The sequence below is a fragment of the Euprymna scolopes genome, chromosome 20, assembly GCF_053919585.1.
Source record: "Euprymna scolopes isolate OS-2025 chromosome 20, ASM5391958v1, whole genome shotgun sequence".
Taxonomy (NCBI): Eukaryota; Metazoa; Mollusca; class Cephalopoda; order Sepiida; family Sepiolidae; genus Euprymna; species Euprymna scolopes.
The window spans coordinates 64,809,935-64,831,072 of record NC_136501.1 but is presented as its reverse complement, the minus strand read 5'-3'; the positions used below and the strand labels follow the sequence as shown (position 1 = coordinate 64,831,072).

At 32.8% G+C, this 21,138-nt stretch overlaps 1 protein-coding gene across 1 annotated transcript in view; it reads left to right on the top strand.

The window, feature by feature from the left end:
• The window catches only part of LOC145241453 (dnaJ homolog subfamily B member 11-like), a 74,969-nt gene extending 70,080 nt beyond the window's left edge, over positions 1-4,889 (top strand). The window contains exon 10 of the mRNA XM_080104430.1: positions 3,579-4,889. Coding sequence (XP_079960556.1) covers positions 3,579-3,643 — 65 coding nt within the window. The 3' untranslated portion in view covers positions 3,644-4,889. The remainder of the gene's footprint in view (positions 1-3,578) is intronic.
• The last annotated feature ends 16,249 nt before the right edge of the window (positions 4,890-21,138 follow it).

Here is a 21,138-nt window from a genome sequence, read left to right as displayed (position 1 = left end):
AGCGGTACATCGTTCATGTCACTTTGGTGTGAATGACCAAAATTTTTAGCAGACCTACAAACACACACACACACACACACACACGTTTGCCCTTTATATAATAGAAAAAGATTATCTTTATAATTTATATGTGGAGTAAGGATTTCTTTGTTTCAGCTTTTACATAAAATTAACTCTGTGACAATTTTTTTCGAAGTTGTCAACATATTACCTGTAGGTGAAATACAAAACCCTCTATTTAATCAATAAAAGTGGCTTGTTCTTGTTCCATCAGCTATGACTGGGTAGAAACGTTAGATATTATGTTCTGTAGTAAAAGTTAAACTTGGAGACACTATAAGAAAGAATACTCTGTCATGACTAAATGAGAAAAATTTCAGATTACACCAGCAGAAATATTGTGGATATAAAAACCAAGATGAGAATAGTGGTCTACATTATATAAAATATCAATTCTTAACTTAAAAATTCTGAGATGTTGACAATTTTGTTTGATTACTGATGTTAGTTTTACTTATTACAATATACATATATTACAGTAGAAAAATGCAAGCATGAAAAGTAATATGGTTAAGCTTAAACATGGAAAAGTAAAGGACTAGTTAAAACTGGAAAAGCAAAGGACAAGATATTCTAGTAAAAAATATAAATTTATAACTTAAAATCTTGCAGCATTAAGAATTGATTATTATGTTAAATTGAATTTTAAAAAAAAATTTAATGCAATATTTTAAGTTATAAATTTATATTTTTTACTAGAATATCTTGTCCTTTTCTTTTCCAGTTTTAACAACTAGTTCTTTACTTTTCCATGTTTAAAGTTAACCATATTACTTTTCATGCTCACATTTTTCTATTGTAAGGCTTCTAATAAATTCACTTGTTCTTTGTTTAATTTTAGTCTTATTTTTTGCCCCCATAAACATATAATAACAATGTACGCACTCGTCTGCTTCAGTAAAATCCCCCCATTATCTCTCTTTCATTCTGTCCGTTTTACTTGTTACTTCTCTTTTCGCAACAGCTGTGAATTAGTAGCAACACTAGCCACTGAAGCGACGTTCTTGCTATGGAAACCAGTCATAAAAAACGTCACTTACCTCCTTACGTTTTTTTATGATTTTGAACACCACTAAATTCATCATAACTTTTGTTTTACTGAAAAAAAAATTGAAAAAAATATTTTTCACAATATAGCTGAGAAGGTGATCTATAAACTGTAATAATTGTTTGAAATTTGTTCAAAAAATGAGTGAGCGGTGAAGCTTTAAAGCAGTTTTAAATGACTAAATGACTAACACTGCCACTTAACCATATATTTAAACACTACCATATTTGAATGATAAACTGTTTAAAATATAGTTACGCAAATTAAATATACAAATAGCTGTGTTTGTATCTTTGCTATATATTAACAGTATTTCAAAAAATTGTTATTGATTTAAATCACAGTGAGTTGTTTTGATGGTAATATAGGTGTAATGAATGAAAAAAAAAACTTTAACATTTCTTTATTTCAAAGATATATGTTATATATATATATATTTATAATATATATATATATATATATATATTTATGTATATGTTATATATATGATACTAGCAAAAATACTCACACTTTGCTGTACACTTGAGTATCCATGGAGCGAGTACCCGAGTGTACAGCAAAGTCCCAACCTTAACCTTTGACCTTGAAAAATAGTGTCCATCATGACTGGATAGAGGTCCTAAGTGATTCGCAATTGTATTTTTCCGTCGCCCATACTGAGGATTGAACCTTCAACCTTCAGGAGAATATCACTTTTTACGCTTGATTTTTCCAACGCGTGCCCTCCGGGGCCCGGGCGACAAGATCAAAGTGTAGTATCTATTCCGGCAGATGCTGCAAGCAAAGACCAGATGTGGGGGTAACCCCACATACCTGACCTTTAACCAGCTCCCATTTCCCACCTCTCGGGAGCTGGTCCCCTTTTTCCTTTCCCCCTCCCTTCACTCCTCACATTAAAAATTGGCCTTGTGCCTAATTTGCTCGGTGGGGGAGCAAATAAATACCCACTGCACCCCAGGTCCTTCTGCAAGTACTTGAAAAAATCAATTGTAAAAAGTGGTTCAATCCTCAGTGTGAGCAACCAAAAAATACAATTGCGAATTACTTAGGACCTCTGTCCAGTCATGGCTGATGGAACAAGAGCATGCTACCCCCGTGAAGTAAATAAAAGGTTCTGCTCAAAATACCATCCAAATTCCAGAGTTCGACAGAAACATTCCCAAGTTCGACAAGATACACCTAAAGAAGGTCGGAGGTTACATCAATCGAAACGTGAAAATCATACTCAAGATGAGAACAGTGGTCCTATGAATCCAAATAATACGACTAACCAATCCTCATCTCAAAAATTCAGAAACATCTAAGGCAATGGCTGAAACCTTAAAGGAAGGCTCTCAGTCTGTAGTGGAATGGGGACATAAATGAATGGTAACATTTGATGCTGCCAAGACTGAGTTTCTTTCATTTAACAATTACAAGAGACTTTCTCAACCACTCATTACCATGACTAATAATACATTACCTGAAAGTTCTTTGTTCAAACTCCTTGGTCTAACATTAACAGGCAACATGAGTTGAAACAAATACATCGAAGACATTGCTAAGGCTGCTGAGAAGAAGGTGGGCCCTCTACACCATCCTAGAAAACTACTCGCATCTGAGAGTATCCTATATCTCTACAAAGCAACTATTCACCCATGGATGGAGTATTGTTGCCACATCTGGGCTGGTACATCTGCCACGAGTCTCTCGCTTCTAGTCAAGGTCCAAACAAGAGTCTCCATCCTAATAGGTCCCGCACTCTCAGTCAAACTTCAACCTCTGTCCCATCACAAAATGTTTCTTGTTTTACAAGTACTTTAAAGTTCTGACAAACTGAAAGCTCTTGTTACCCCCTCCCCCGACGTAGATACCCTTGACTAACTCAACAAGCAGCAAAGTCCCACTCCTTCACTTTAGTGGTCCCTAGATGCCAGAAAGCCTTCTACTCTAATATTCTTCCCTCAAACTGCTAGATTTTGGAATTTTCTCCAGAGTCCCTGTTTCCCTGACTGTACTAACATACAAAAGTTGAAGTGTAATATTAAGACATCTCACTGCTTTACTCCCTACATAGTATCCCTGTAGTTTTGGTCTTAAATAGTAGCCTTTTATATCCAAGTGTCAAAATGTGCCTTGTTTAGTAAAAAAAAAAAAAAAAAAATCCAACATCTTTTTATAAGCATCGACCACTAGTTTTAAAGTGTTTCATTTGTTTGTAATATATAAGTCATCCATAGACATGTGTTCTGACATTACTGCAACTCATAAGCATTGCTTACTATGTTCGGATTCGAAACGACAGCCACATGGTCTGTAGTCAAGTGTTTTACTATTCAGTTATGAGGGTTCTGTCTGAAATATGTGATGGTTTTATTACTTATACATGTTCAGTTTGTTTTGTTATAGTTTTATAGTCATTGTGTTTGTATGATATAATATTGCCTAATTTTTATAAAAACTTTATGATTTTTTTTTTTTTCTATTTCAGTTATCAAAAAGATATTGGAGCAAGATTCAAAACAACAAGTATATAATGGTTTACAAGGATATTAAAATTTAAGTATTTTTTTCAACTGGGTGGGGGTAGGGATGGAATATATTAAAACTCTGACTGAATCTTGTTTGCCCGCCTCTAAAAAGACACCAGAAAAAAATGGCCCGAGAGATTGGACAGTTTCACATAGAAAAAAAAAAAACACATTCCATTTATCTTTCTTTTTTTTTTTTTCTTTTTTTTTTTCCATATTTTCTATGTGCAAAATGGAATGTGCCAATTCCTGGCTTTCTCAAGACTAACAATGGGAGAATATTTAAAAAAAAAAAAAAAAAAAAATGGAGATGGGGGAGGGTGTTCTTCTATGACATCATTTCTGTTTCCTCAATTTTTCTGATAATTTAGTACTTCTTTCAATCACACTGCCTTGACATACTGTTATTACTATTTTTTTTTTTTTTTTTTAATAGGCTAATGTTTGTATTGGATATTATGATAATCATACATCCTTATAGAATCTCTGTGCATTTTGTGACAATTATCCCCCCCTCCCTCTTTTTTTCCTTTAAAATTATAATGATTATGTATCGCCATGTTTGTGTTTTTATTGAACTATGGCTGCCTCTTAACGTTTTTGAATTTTTGAGTTGAGGATTGATTACCCTTATTATTTTAATACTTTGGATTGCTATTCTCGTCTTGAAACGTGAAAATAGTGCTCAAGATGAGAACAATAGTCTGAAGAATCCAAATAATATGGAATATTGACCCCCCCCCTCCTCCCTTTTTTATTTCCTTTAAAATTTTATTAATTCGAGATATGATTACATGTATTGCCATTTTTGCTTGTTCTTTTGCTTTGTTTTTTTTTTTTTTTTCTTGAACTACTACTTCACAAGACATTCTTTATATTTGACGCTTATGTTCACGAAGCATCGAAAATGGGGTTGACGACAAACACAGGCATAAGCGTTTTGTGCTGCTGTAAAAAGTAAAATTTTAGAAAATCCTGAATTACTTTTTAATGAAATGCAAAGAGATTCTGTACAATCACTCGAAAAATGGGAGGTTTTTTTTTTTTTTTGTCTTCATGGCTGTATGGTTGTAAAGAAGCAGGAGAAATGGAAACAGCATTAACTTCTTTGAAGTGTGTGAATATTTGGAAGACTTCCGTTGATCACGCTGCACTATTTCAAAGAATGTTAATGTCACCCTGGAAAGGAGAAACATTTTTCAGAAAGAAAAACAAAATTCTACATCAAGATGATATATTTGTATTCATAAACATTTGTCTTTTATAATTGTTTTCTTTGTTTGGGTTTTTATTTCTTGTGTGTTGGGATGTGTCTACCTAAGAAGTAAAATTTTCTGACGTCTTAGTCAACTAGATAATTATATTTCTCTATTTTCACATCTCTCTTTATGTATCTATCTCTAGTTCTCCCCCCCCCCTTTTTGACTTTTTTCCATCTCTCTGACTATTTTCTATATCCATCTTTCTTTTTTAAATATATCCATCTTTCCCCTTTCTTTTTTTTTTATATATATAATCATCTTTCCACTCTTTTTTTTTTTTTTATAACAATCTTTCCTTAACTCTTTTTTATATATTCATCTTTCTATCTCTTTATATATATATATATATATATATATATATATATATATATATATATATATATATCCATTTTTCCCTCTCTCTTTTTTTATATATCCATTTTTCCCTCTCTCTTTTTTTATATATCCATTTTTCCCTCTCTCTTTTTTTATATATCCATATTTCCCTCTCTTTTTTTTCATATATCCATATTTCCCTCTCTTTTTTTATATATATCCATATTTCCCTCTCTTTTTTTATACATCCATATTTCCCTCTCTTTTTTTATATATATATCCATATTTCCTTCTTTTTTTTATATATCCATATTTCCCTCTCTTTTTTTATATATATGCATATTTCCCTCTCTTTTTTTATATATATCCATATTTCCCTCTTTTTTTATATATATCCATATTTCCCTCTCTTTTTTTATACATCCATATTTCCCTCTCTTTTTTTATACATCCATATTTCCCTCTCTTTTTTTATATATATATCCATATTTCCTCCTTTTTTTTATATATCCATATTTCCCTCTCTTTTTTTTTATATATCCATATTTCCCTCTCTTTTTTTATACATCCATATTTCCCTCTCTTTTTTTATATATATATCCATATTTCCTTCTTTTTTTTATATATCCATATTTCCCTCTCTTTTTTTTTATATATCCATATTTCCCTCTCTTTTTTTTTTTATATATATGCATATTTCCCTCTCTTTTTTTTTATATATATCCATATTTCCCTCTCTTTTTTTTATATATCCATATTTCCCTCTCTTTTTTATATACCCTCTTTCTTTTTCTCTTTTTTATATACCCTCTTTCTTTTTCTCTTTTTTATATATCTATCTTTCCTTCTCTATATTTGTCTTTTCTTCTCTTTTTATATATATTTTTCTCTTTTTATGTCTCTCTTCCTCCCTTTCTCTCTTTATATGTCTGTCTCTTTTCCTCCCTCTTCCTCTGTGTGGGTGTGTGTGTGTATATATATATATATATATAATCTCTTTCCTTTCCCTCTTGTTATATATCTCTTTCTCATGTTCCCACTTTCTTTTTTGCCCCCTCCCTTCTCTTTCTCATATATATATATATATGTGTGTGTTTCTATCTTAGTTCTATCACAATGATGTTATTTTGATTAAACATATTTGCTAGATTCATTTCAATTTATTGTTTGACCTTTGGAAATTTTTTTGTTTAATTCTATAGATGGAAAAGAATATTAATTTTTAGCAGTATGCTATAATCATTTTAATTCCACCAAAACAGAATCTACGCATTTGGCTTGTGTGGGATTCACTTCAAAGATACCCACAGTGTATCAGTAAGCGTATTCATGCATTAATACTGCTACAAAAGGTATTAACCCATAGTTTTGGATAAAACAACTTTTCATCAATTGCTTACAATAGCTATTGTACTTAAGTATTAATTAAAAATCGAAAATGGATTGATGTCTATCAGGAAACAAATAGATTTGTATCTTTAGCAGAACCCACCATGATCGTTTTGAATTAATAGAATTCAATCTCAAATTTTTGCTTATTAACCACTTATTAAATACATAATGAACTAACTGTATCTAACTAGTGTTGTTCAGGATGCAGTGAAGTTCTTTTAGTTTTTAATTTTTGTTGGCACATTTTTTTTAAAATTAATTGTAGCAAAGTCCGTTATTGCAAATAACATGTACAACAATAGTCAACTTAAATGTTATTTAGGTTTGACTCTGAAAATCAAACAGGATAACTTTATATGTTAGATAACATTTTATTTTTATCAACAAATATGCTGTAATACTAATATTTACAAAAACAAGGATCGTTGACTACTTTGAGTTTATATGCTATGAACATTTTTTTTTTAATGAATCTTTAGTTTAAATCAGATTTCTAGATTTTTCTTATCATGATCCATACTTAAAGCATTTAATTCGTCCATGTTGCTTTAAAATTTACGATACTTTTTGAACATCTGCCATTTTCCATGAAATTAGTATATCTGATGCTTTCATGTGTTTTTCTTTCATCATTTAAAAAAAGATTGAATTTATTTGTACAGTGAAAACACAGTGAATGAATTTTTTAATCAAAAGTTGTCTTTTTTTTCTTTTTCTTTTTTTTTTTCAAATTAAGATTTTTATTTTTTAATTCAGTTTTTTTTTCTTTTTCAATTTAAGATGTCTTTTTTTATTTAAGATTTCTTTTTTTTTTTTTTTTTTTCAATTTAAGATTTCTTTTTTTTTTTTAATTTAAGATTTTACTTCTTTTTTTTTTTTTTTTTTTTTTTTTTTTTTTTTAATTTATTTTTTCAAACCAAACCACTGTTAATAAAAGGAAAAGTCTATCGGTCATGTTTAGCCAGCACGAAGATATATGGAAATGAAATTTCGTTATTAAAGTTTGAGACTGTGTGTTCCATGGAGAGAAATTATGACACTGGTAAAATGAGTATATAATGTTACTCTTAAAGACAGGCTATATGCATTTTTCTATGGGCGTGCATGTGATTATACCAATTGATAAATCACAGACTATGGAATTGGTTATACCAACTTTATTTCCTGGTCGATCTACTCTGATCCCGATTTGTCTCTCTCTTCCCATGATGAGCATAGTTAAACACAAGGTCGATTTTTAATTTTGGGAAAGTCCAACTCTATTTACAAAAGAGGCACTCGTTTTTTCTTCAACCAAACGCAGAAGAAAATGTGATATTGGAACAGATATTACACTATGCTCCTGGCCAAAAATCTATTTGAATTTTTCATCTTATCTCAGGCTCGATGTTAAACATTTCATGAGTGACTTCCAACTCGTCTGTTGCCATTTCGTTTGTGCTGCTTGCCAGGATCAGGTTGTTATAAACTAATCTCCTCTATATCTTAGGCGATCTATCACATGGTTTTGGTCCATCAACATCATCGAAGTATTTGTGGTTATTTATGCACTGTTACCTTTTGGGAAACGTATACGTCTCTGAATTATTTTCAATAGTTGTTTCGGCCTTAATACCAAAAGAATTGATTTATTGTAAAACAGACAAATCATTAAGCATCTGTCTTTTTTTTGTCTAGAATTCAATGATGCAATTTAAGAATAAAAAAATGCAGAAAAATCTTTGTACATATGTTATGAAACGAAAATGTCATATTCCAAAAATCATATAAATTCAAGTATTTTTTACAAAAGAAAAATCAAATTTTATCAGAAAACGAGGATGGTTTACCCTGCTTTGCCATAGTTACTAAATAAAGGGAGATAACTCCATTCTACTACAGAGATCAAAATCAGTGCTAAATTTTAAAAAAAGATTTTCTATATTAAAAAAAACTACTTGATCAATTTATGATTTTTGGAATATGTCATTGTTTAGTAATAGGTACATACATCATGAAAATTTTTTTGTACTTTTATTTTAATTAGATTTTTTTTTTCTTATAACATTTTTTTAATTAAATTTTCTAGTTTATATTATTTAAAACTTTTCTGTTTCAGTTATCAATTCTGTAAAAATCAAAAAAGACTGGTTTTGTCTGCTGATTTAAGGAAAAAAATGGATTAATTTTTCAAAATTTTGCATGAAATATAACCATCAAATGCAGAAGACCGAGTTAGATATAGGGGAGAGGTGTTTTGATTTGATATGGGGTAGGGTGTGCAATTTTTTGAAAAGATATAAACTATATTCATTCCTCTTCATGTAGGTATGACAAAAAACAGGTACATGGTATTATTGAGCCTTTTATAAGAAATTCAAAACCACGTATACATCATATTTATTTAAAGATTTTCTCTAATGGAGAAGGACTAAAATTTATGTAAAAAAAAAATAAATTTATTCAATTATAACAAAAAAAATCATCTTAGATACTCATCTTTTGTTTTTTTTTTTTTATAGTAGTAACTTAAAACTAATCATTTTTTTTAATTTCAGCTCTTATGCACAAAATCAGAATTTATTTTATTTTCATTACATTCAATTTGAATAAATTGAAAAAAAAAATTCTGCTCTTTTTATTAGATATTTTTACAAAAAGGGTAAAGAAATGGTTAAAAAAAATTTTTTATTTTATATATATATATATTTGTAGTCATCGACATACAGTCCTGTTTCATTGTATCACAACTTATGAATAAAATAAAAAAATAAATAAAACCTGCCCAAAGTACATAGTAAAAAAAATAAAATATATATATATACTAGCAAAAGTACCCGTCGTTGACTGGGTTCAAAAACAGCCTACAGAAAATGGACTCTGATTTATGAAAGTATGATAGGTTATGAAAAGGAAGGGTTGTAAATTTGGGTTGAATTTGGGGGTATCAAAACCAAAGCAAAATATGATGAAAGTAAAAATAAAGTAGATAAACCCCATAATTTATTATACCATACCTGTTCACACTGAAACACTTATCACAATATTCTGTGGATCTATATTAAAAAACCTTGTTAAACTTTGTGGCATATTTCCATTCTATTGAGGTCAGGCTCAAACGAACACCCCATAATTTTATCATACCATATTTCTTCAAACTGAAACATAATTATCAAAGCGACCAACAACTGACGTCATGGGATCTATGTTGTTTTATGACTTTGTAGACGTGTCTGTGTGTTATAAGATCAAAAAGGTTGACGATATAAATTATGCAGATAGATATGAAAAGTCTTTATTAAAATTTGTACCTATTTCCATTCTATGGAGACCAGGCGCGAACACAGACCCCACAATTTATGATAAAATTGTGGGGTCTGTTTAAGTTAAAACATACTTATCAAAGTATTCTTATGTACATCTATATCAAAAACACTTGTAAACGTTTTTTTTTTTTTAATTTTTTATTTCCATACTTTGTGAACCAGGCACGAACGTAGACCCCACAATTTTAATGAACCACCGTTCTGCCAGATCAAACATACCCATTCCTGTGTCTCGATACATCTGCTATCATTATATGTAATCAGTTTTTTAAAATAGTCAACCATATAGGAGCCTATTCGTGACCAGACACACACACACACACACAGACATTCAGCTTTATATTAGAGATATATATATTTATTTAGAGAAATAAGCGTATAAATTATGATATACATGTGTGTATGGAAGGAATATGTCAGATGTGCATTGGGCAGGTTTTATTTATTTTTTATTTTATTTTCTAATTTCAGCTCTTATGCACAAAATCAAAATTAATTTTATTTTCATTACATTCAATTTGAATAAATTGAAAAAAAAAAAAAAAAATCTGCTCTTTTTATTAGGCTACCCGTGACCTGTTGGGTCAGTATGTTATATTAGCTATAGAATTAATGTATGAGCGTGACACTTGTGGCGTAAAGAAAATAGGTTTTTTTTTTGGTTTTTTTGGGGGGTTTTTTTTGACATAACAGAAACATTTCTATGAAAGTATATTAAAATGGAAAAAGAATATAGATTTCTATGAGTCGTTCTGTTTATTATAATTGATTATTTTTGAAAAAAAAATTTAGTTACTGAATTATAAATGGTTGGCCATACTTAGAGGTAAATGTGCACTGAACAGATACCATAATACTTAAATTCAAATTTTGATATATCTGCTTTTTAAAAAAAAACTTTTTTTTTTTTTTTTTTTACATCATTCATTTCTGTATTACATTTAAGTTATTTTAAACCCCAGTTTTCTCATGTTAAATAATAATTTCGAAATAATAATATTAATATTAATATTTCAGTGCGCAGGTCATGCGCAACCGGATGTTGTAAACTGGAAAGTGGGTTACATACATCGTTACAAGGTCATTTGAGTTTTATAATTATATAGATTTTTACAAAAAGGGTAAAGAAATGAGAAAAATTTTTTTATTTTATTTTCTATATATATATATATATATTATTTAGAGAAATAAGCAGCATATGAATTATGATATACATGTGTGTATGGAAAAGGTATGTCAGATCTACTTTGGGTAGGTTTTATTTATTTTGTATTTTATTACTATTTTTAACCCCAGTATTGCTATTATCAGCATCAGGTGTATATATATTGTGTATGTAATTGTGACATGGCCGTGACCGTCTGTCTTCTGTGTGTGTCTGCAATCATGGGTGTCTGTGTGTTTGTGTGTATTGCATATAAGATCACAAGACACATACCTTTTTCTCATTCTTGGTTGGTGCCCCCTCGCAACAATTCATGCCTGCTCCCCTAAACACGACATGATTTTATTGTTAGGAGAAATGTTTATTTGGATTTCACTGTTGACAGGACAGTTTTATCGTTATTTCCATGGCAAGTGATTGTCTGAGCTCGAATCTCTGGTCCCCCCTCGCTAATCTTTCACGATAAACACCCGTCTAGCTGAAACCACTGTCATTAATTTTCCCCACTCTTTATCTCTGCCTAAATCAAAGCAAAGATTCCATGAACAAAGTTTCTTTCCTAGAAGTGCACGACTGTGGAACTCTCTTCCATTTGCCTGTTTCCCACCTGACTGCAACTTGGATGTCTTCAAGTCCAACATAAACAAATTCCTGATGAACCGCCCCCTTAAGTAAGACACTTTATCAAATCTCCAATACTAACGATTACTACGATACTATCCCATTGATTACTGTACACGCAATAACCCTTATCCCCAAGTGGCTTCCGGGCCTTGATAAGTGGTGACCTCCATGTAAAAAAAAAAAGGCCTCACACCGTTAAATCGATTCAGATTTTTTTCATTTTGAATTAAGATTCTCTCGTGAACTCTGTCAAACTCTAAACTGGACTGTTTAAAGTCACATGAGCATCCCTATTTATTTTAAGGTGTATGTGTGGGTTGGTAACCCCCATTAACCCGCTTGCACGCGAAATGTACTGACCTGCCTTGTGATTCCTTGCTAGCATGCATAGCCAATGGGTTTGAAGGCTGTCAGCCTTAACCTCTCAATCTCTGTGCACTTAGAACACAAACCAGTTGCGTTCAACTACTACCATGTTAACCACGTTACTGACATGCAACAGTGCTACTTTGCATTGTGTCAAACAGAAGTTAAGTAACAAGATGTTTGTTCACCTTACATTTAAACTTCTGCATGTTATTACACTCAGGGAAGCAGAGAGGAAATTCCAAAAGAATAGAAGGCTTTTTAGCATCCAGGGACATCTGCAGTGAAGGGATGGGATTTTGCTGCTGGTTGGGTTATTCGGAAATATGCATGTTGAAGAGGCAGAAGTGCTATAGGTCATTAAAACACATTCCATTAATATACTTGTAAAACAAGTACAGGGGTGCAGCAATGGGACATGTTGGAGTGGCTCATAGTGTGGGACCTGTTATATTTGAGACTTTTGGACCCTGTCTAAAAGTGAGAGACTGGTAGTAGATGCACCATCCCAAATGATGCAACAATGCTCTATGCATGGGTGACTTGTAGCTTTGTAAAGATGTAAGATACTCTCTTTAGTGAGTAATTTTCTAGCACAGTAGAGGGAGCTCACCTTCTTTGCAGCAGCCTTGGCATTGTCCTCAAAGTATTTGTTCCAATTCAATATGCCTGTAAATGTTAAGCCGAGGAGTTTGAAGGTTGAGCTCTCAAATAAAGTGTTATTTGTCATTTAGGGGATGTATGAAGGTTTTAAAGAATGCAATGTCTCCGCGATCAACAACTGACGTCATGGGATCTATGTTGTTTTATGACTTTGTAGACGTGTCTGTGTGTTATAAGATCAAAAAGGTTGACGATATGATTAATAGTTTTTGTATGTGTTTACTATGTCAGTTGCTAGACATTTGAACTTAAATGAATCAAAGCTCAGGGAAGCAAAGCATTCAAAGTATGGCCAGAGTCTGAAAAAGGATACATCTGTATACGTATTATAAGAATACAAGCTGACCCGTGTCCCGGCATTAAATTCCTTTCAAAACAGAAAGAAACTGTGCATGACAGTATTATATTTTTTTTCTAAACAGTTCACTTCTTGTAAGTTAAAAAAAAAAATACTCGAGCTGAGATCGAAACCAAAACAAGTCAAGCATGATAATCATTAGGCCAGTTTGCCATGGACCTTTTTAAAAAGGGTTTTCAAACCTACTGTCATGTGAATGATTTGCGCATGCGCATTCTTGAAACAGTTAACAAACAGATAAAAATCCGATGACCCCCTCCACCACCACCACGTACCAATTTTTCAATTTTGGCCCCTTAGCAGCCCTTTTTTCCAGATGAAAACCGATTAAAAAGTTTTCCACATGCCTGAATATCCTATATACCAAATTTCAAATCTGTAGATCAAAAATTCCCTTAGTATATAAGTTGAGTTGTCCTCACACATTCTCATTTTTATAGATTACTAGCGGGGGTGCCCGGCGTTACCTGGGTGTTTAGAGGTGAAAAAAAAAAAAAAATGTTTGTAGTCAGGCAGGCTCAAACCCGTCACACGAAGGCGTAAAAGAAAACGTGACATCTTACCACTACACTACGAGGCCATAGGAAGTGAAAAGCATTCAAATTTAGTGATGTCAATCAAAATGTTGACTTGCTAAGTGAATACGCAGGTACAGAAATGAATGTTGGCTGAAGGCCAGTTCAGCTTTCCGCTGTTTCATTCATTTGTTCCCCATGATGCTGGAGAAAACCAGCTCCCCATAAAAAGGGAGTGTCCAAATGAATAGCAATTGTCTGATATGAGCGGTTCCCCCCCCCTACATTGATCAAAGCTAATTGCTTTCTGGATGTCCCGGCACGAAAAGCCATCAAGCTGCCTTCACTTTCGATTAGTTTTGCTTTTATACGAAAAAGCCGAACAAACACACGAGAGGAAGGAATAGCGTGAATTTTATAAAAATCGATGTAAATAAATGTAGATACAGCATGCGTTCACAAATCGTAGATATTATAATCTAGGATGTATGTAAAAAGTTCTAAGAAATAGTAACCCCCGCCCCGAGAACCTCGGCAAAAAAAAGCCTTTGCTGGACTTCAAAAAACGTGTGCGCCATTTTTGACTTGTATAGATTACTACTAATAATAATGCTAATAGTAACAATAATCGGTGTGTCAACATGATTATGTTGTATGGTTAGTGATAAAACAAACAAATATTCCTAATGATATTACTACTACTACTAGTAATAATAATAAAATCAGTACTCTAAGTAGTCTTGAGTATGGTCCACCAGTTAGCAGTATTATTACTACTACTAGTAATACTATTAGTAATACTACTGATACAAGTTATACTAAGGTGAAGATGAAGTAAGTCAGAGGAAGAATAAGTAGAAATGAATAGCTAACTTGTAACTGGATAAAAAGACATGGAATTGCCTCATGTTTTTTATTGAAGGAATAAATAATTGTATTTCTAAAAAAGAAGCAGCAAAAGGATGGGTGGACAGAGGATAAATAGGTAAAGTAGAACCAGTTCTGAACGATACAAAAATAAACACGACCACATGCTTTAAGGTTATGTCGCTAAGAAAGTGTGACCGTTTATTAGCTGTTGAGTATTGTTGTAGGAAGTTGCAGGTCAGGTAATGGTGTGATGGGGAACTTAGCCTCGTACAACCGTGCAGAATTGTTTTATTGTGTTGTAAACCTAGAATAAAGGAATAATATTTGTTCGACCTGATTATTGATGCAAAGTATTAGTACGTGTATTCTTTTGTCAATTCATGGACTTGATGTTAATTGCAAGTTGCCTATTGTTGTAGGAGTTATTAATTACATGTAAATATGAACTGGCACTATTCTTTTTTTTTTTTTCTTTTTCTTTTTTTTTTTTTTTTTTTTTTTTTTTTTACATAGGCATCACCACTTATCAAGGCCCAGAGACCACTCGAGAATAAGGGTTAAAGAGTGTACAGTATTCAAAGGGACAATATAGTAATCGTTAGTAATGGAAATTTGGTAAATTTGTTAACTTAAGTGGAACAGCTCGTCAAGAACTTGTTTACGTTGGACTTAAAGACAACCATAATATAGTCAGCTGGAAAGGAGGAAAACCGAAGACAATTACACAGGCGTGCAGTTTTAAGAAAGAAGCTTTGTTCATGGAATCTACGTTCAGATTTAGGCACAGATAAAGACTGGGGGAAATTATTGATAGTGTTTTCAGCTAGACAAGTGTTTCTTGTGAAAGTTTGGCGAGGGGGAACCATAGATTGAAGCTCAGTCAAGCACTTGCCATGAAAATAAAGATAAAGCAAAAACAAACTCGCAACATCTCTTCTGTGAGAAAGTGATTGTAGGGAAGAGAAAAGGACATCTACGAGGCTACGAAGTCTTCTAGCAACTCCTTCCCAGATGTGGCATTGTGGCAACAGTACTCCATCCTTGGACGTACCTGGCTCTTATATGGATAGAGAATTGCATCAGCAGTGAGATATCTACTGGATCGATAGAAAGATCCCACAATTTTTTCCAGCAGCCTTGGCAACGGATTTGATGTATGTGTTCCATTTCAGATCAGGAGATGAGAGCCATTCATTTCAATTGATGCCAGATAGGGATCAGAGCGTTGATGATGTAAAGATAAAAGCTTGGTTTTAGATGCATTAAAAGTAACCAGCCACTTCTTTACCCATTGTACTACATACTCAAGATCAGAAGAGAGAGAATCAGAGAGAACTTGGTCGTTTACGGTCTTAGATGCGTTATTAAAGATGGTAGTGTCATCAGCATAAATGTCTATGAATGATGTAAGGATGTGATTTGGAAGATCATTAATATAGATCAGGAAGAGTTTGGGCTCAGGATGGACCTTTAAGGGACTCCATCATCAATACTGTGAGCTTCTGATTTCTGCGCATCAACTACTACTTTTATGAACCTATCAGAGAGAAATGATTTAGTAATTGAGAAGACATTTCCAGCTGTACCATAATCAGAGTATAATAAATGTTCTACAACTACGAATATATTTTTGTTAAAGGTTTCTGAACAATCAGTCATATGGGTCGGAAAATAAGAATGGAAGCCTAAGGGGGAGGTGCATATTTATTTATGCATTGAGGATAGGCGTATTCGATGAAGTATATTAGCACGAATGTGTAAACGAAACCATGGTCTTTTCTGAAAAGAAAAAGAAATAATGAAGCAGCTTTCTTGGTGACCGATGGGAGAATAGCAGTAGATTTTTTGATAGTGAAATCTACTGCTGCATTTTCAAACTATGACTTTTTTGTAAGAGTCAGTTGAGGCGGAATTAAAGTAGGAAATCAGGAAGTTGAATGAAATTGATTAATAATTTCTGGAAACTTTGGATATTGGAATGATGTGTAGCACCTGTGTCTACAGTCCTGTGATGTTTGATTGGAGAAGGAGAAAAGAACATCTCTATTTTATTACTTATATTCACTGCAAACAATACACATTGCCACTGAGGCATAAGAGGCTGCTATGAGTTGGGGGTCAGATTTATAGGGGCATGCTAAGTGGGAAGTTGTGCAGCAAAATGTCTGTTCACTTTACATTTCTACATGTTGGGAGCCAGGAGAGAATTCCAACGGCAAACAATTCGACAGAAGAAGCTATTAAAGTAGACAGCTTTCCAGCATTTGGAGATCTCTACTGTGACGGAGTGGGATTTAGCTGATTGTTGGAGGTATTTATGTTTTTCTATTATAGTATTTGTAAAACCCTCGCCAAACTTTCACAAGAAACACTCGTCTAGCTGTAAACACTATCAATAATTCCCCCCACTCTTTATCTGTGCCTAAACCTAATCGTAGATTCCATGAACAAAGCTTCTTTCTTAGAACTGCACGCCTGTGGAATTGTCTTCTGTTTTCCTGCTTTCCGGCTGACTACAATATGGTTGTGTTCAAGTCTAAAGTAAATAAGTTCTTGATGAGCCGTTCCATATAAGTTATCAAATTTACCAAATTTTCATTACTAATGATTACTATATTGTCCAATTTCTACTGTACACTCTTTAACCCTTATCCTTGAGTGGCCTCTGGGCCTTGATAATGTGGTGGAGCCTACGTATAAAAAAAAAAAAAAAAAGATGCAACATTGCGGTGATGAGACAGAGCTAAAGTGTGATAGACAGTGTGAGGACTTATTAGATTAGATAACTTTTCTTTCTTTTTTTTTTTTTTTTTTTTTTTTTTTTGGGTACCCTATCCAAGAAGAAAAGCCTAGTAATTGGTATATCATCCCAGATATGGCAAAGTATGGCTTTGAGGAGAGATGTAAGATACTGTCACAGGTGAAAGAATTTTTCTAGCTCCCCCCCCTCCGCCAGCGTAAAGGAATTCCACATTTGTAGTAAACTTGGACGAATCATCTATGTATCTGTTCCAATTTATGTTATCTGAGAAGTTTATCCGAGGAGTTTGAATGTTGAACTTTCAGGCAATCAGTGGTTGGATAGGTTTCTTATAATTGTTAAAAGAAAGCAGTTGTGTCTTAGTAGCATTAAATGTAACCATCCATCTCTGGGTCTCATTCTAGTACAGACTGGAGGTCATTTTTTAAGGATTCAGCCATTACTTTCAATGTGTGTGTTTGTTTATCCATGTCAAGAATAAAGTGTGGTGCCATCAGACAAGTATATGCATCTAATACAATTGCATCAGAGAGGTCGTTTTTAAAAATCAAGAATAATAAAGGTTCAAGGATTGGCTCCTAGGGGACACCCCCATTGACATTATATTGTTCAGATGTATCCTTTTGGCTAAGAAGGATCCAATTATCTATATAAATAAAATAGTAGATATGTCTGTCTGTCTTTAAATGTTTAATCGATAAACTCCTAAATTACTGGTCACATAACACTGAAATTAACAGGAAATGGTAATCATACACCAAGGATGGTTTATAATGAGTAAAATCTTTGTTTGGATGTATTGATAACAAGTACTGGCATATATCGGCAAGTTGAAATGCAAACTGTTCATTTTAACTTGCTGACATATTTTTACTTCTTTCTATGCTTTTCCAAATTCAGTTAATTTCTTCCAAGTCATTTAATATTAAATCTTTCTTACCTATCTCTCGGTAGCTACATTGATAGGAGGTACGGATGTGCCTATTTATTATGCCTCCCCACGGGACAGAGTTAGACACCAGGGTCGTTTTTTAACGTGGAGAAAAGGTACAAAAATAAAAATTGTCTCAGTCGTGAAGGATTTCTCCTCCACCGAAAGAGAACAAGAAATAGAAGTGCAGCATCTGAAGAACAGATACTACACTTTGAACTACACTTTGAACTACACTTTGATCTTGTCCCGAAGGCCAAAGGTACGGATGTGTAATGTTACACAACACGTTGTAGCTTCAATCGCAAAATAGACAAAGAATAGAAAAGAACTTCAAATCACTTTTCATAACAACGACATTTATTTCCTCATTGTTATAACCGTGACATCACTAGTCTGATCATCTTCTCGAGTGTCATTTACGTCTTTCTTGTGATCGTCCGCTTTCTCCTTTTCATAGTGCTTTTCTTTACCAGTAACATCATTTTGCATGCATTTGCATATAGCCGCCCGTGCTATCTTACAGATGGAGCGCTAAATATTTTGGTTTTGATTCTAGCTGATGGCACCACGGTCATTTTTTTTTTTAAACTTTTGAAATCACTATAATATATTATGTACAACGTAATATTCAATAGAGAATAATAAATACAAAATGCATTAAAATATATTTAAACATTTTATAACACCCCCTCCCCTGCTAGTATTAAATGTTCATACAGTAATACCATACAAATTAATTTTCGTAAGGCTTTGATACCAGGCATCGTTAAAAATTTTAGATATATCAAGTGCTACTGCCCGCACTTCACTTATCTTAGCCTGTGTATGGTATATACGTTCAGAGATGACCGTTAGGATATCTGCAGTATAACATGCTCACCTAGATCCATACTTTTGGTCAGAAAGAAGTTTAATATTCAAGCAGGTTGACCACTACTAAATTGACTAATCATTAGGGCTAGGACAACAGCATATTCTTTTTATTGTGTTGACTCTCATGTGTGTATCCATTGATATCTTATATGCTTTTATATCGAGTGATGTGGTTCTCGGTTGATTAACTGTATCTAACTGTGTTGGATGAAAAGAATATTCTGTTGTCATAGCCCTACTAATCATTCAACGATTTTAGCAAATGAGACTTACGGGACAGTAATTTTGTGAGCAGTGGTACCGCAGAGGCAATTTTCCAGGTATCAGGAAAGCAAGATTTGACAAGGCATTTGTTATATAGATTGGAGAGAACGGATCAATTCAGAAGAGCAATTTCTTATGGCAGGAACTAGCTGACCTATGTCTCAGTGTTACCTGGAAAAGCAGATTAACTAAAAAAAAAATCCATGCCCAACATTGAAATATTGAATTATTTGCTCCTTATAAGTGTCCAGAATGAACAGATCCTACTAGAAATGGAAAACAAATTTTGGGGTTGTATATATTTCGGATGAAGGCTTTGTGTTTAATGCACAATGTAAATGCTTTCTTAATGAAACTCTAATTTAGGGTGTCAAAAACTGTATAAGATATAATTGTCAGGAAATTATATAATCGCTGGCAGCCATGTCTAGAGAACGAGAGGGTGATATGGAAAAATGTAATAAAAGAAATGATTTTAAAAATTACTATTACTTATAATAAGAAGAAAGTCTTTGTTGCCATGTTTGAATTATAACTATTCTTTTTTTTTGTTTGTAAATGTCATTCTGTTATTCTAGAATAGAAAAGTACACAGTAGTTTGTTTTGTATATCCAACCCAACCCCAACCCCGTCCTGCTCAAAGGGAAAAAGCTGAAACTGAAAAAAAAAAAAAAAAAAAAAGCAAAAAGACATTGCAAGCAAAATAAATGTAGGAAAATATTTTTTTAAAATAGGGGGGGGGGGTCTGGTATGTTCACATTCAAAATTACCAGCTGAACAAAAAAACAGCTTAGTTTGTTGTAATTATTGCTATTATTGAATGGAAAAGTTGTTTGAAATATAAGTAAGTGTTAGGCAGACGCTATATTAGTATGAGCTGCCATGTTTTAATTTCAATGTTTGTTAATAAATCCCACTTGGTTAGTCATAGAATAGGATTTATAGCCAATCAAATTATCCTAAAAGTGGAGAGTTTAGATGGGAAGGAGCAACCTATATTTAGTTACTAAAAGTAATAACAGTAAAAACTGAAATAACAATGGAATAATATCCTATAAAGAATACACCCTGTCTTAAACTGGTGGCAGTGGAAGTAGATTTAAATGTGCGAGTGAAAATTACTCTTACTCCCTGTATTATTTTAAGCAAGCCTGTAGAAATTACTGAAATCGAAGAAAACTGGTGCATATTTTCAGAAGATGCACATCAATCTTTAGCATAAAGTGTGACCATAACCGCATTCTGTATATATCGATTGTTTTTTTGTTTTTTTTTACATAGTTATAATGACTGACGAATAGAAAAATCTACTTTATTATATAGATAAGTTCAAATCGATATGCTTTACGGGGGGGGGGGGGGTAAGGCTTTTTTATGATATCCAGGACATGAAAACGGATGATGATCAAATCATCAAGTGTGTCCTCTGTCTGTAGTGGAACATTAGATAATGGGTGGTTTGTGAAGTATAAGGCAAACTGCTAGTCAAGCTGATCAGTTGCTTTGCAAGTGATATTATATTGATTAGATAGTGTAAAAATTGTTGATTGACCATGATTCACCAAATTATTATAGATTTTCCAGAAATTTCTACAATTTAATGCATTTTCTGGTCATCTCAGTATATCTACTCTTAGCTGTAGCTATTACACGCTTACAAGGTTGTCTTGATGCTATGAAGTTTTATCCATTTGACTTATGGTGGTTGAATTGTTCCGAATGCTTGATGCCTTTGTTTTATTGCAAGTTTCTGTACGGTTTCAGGGCAGTCAATGTTCTGAGCAAGGTGGTGATTCCAGATTGATGATGTAGTTTCTAAGTGTCTTTAGATGATAGTTTTAAATAAATGGCT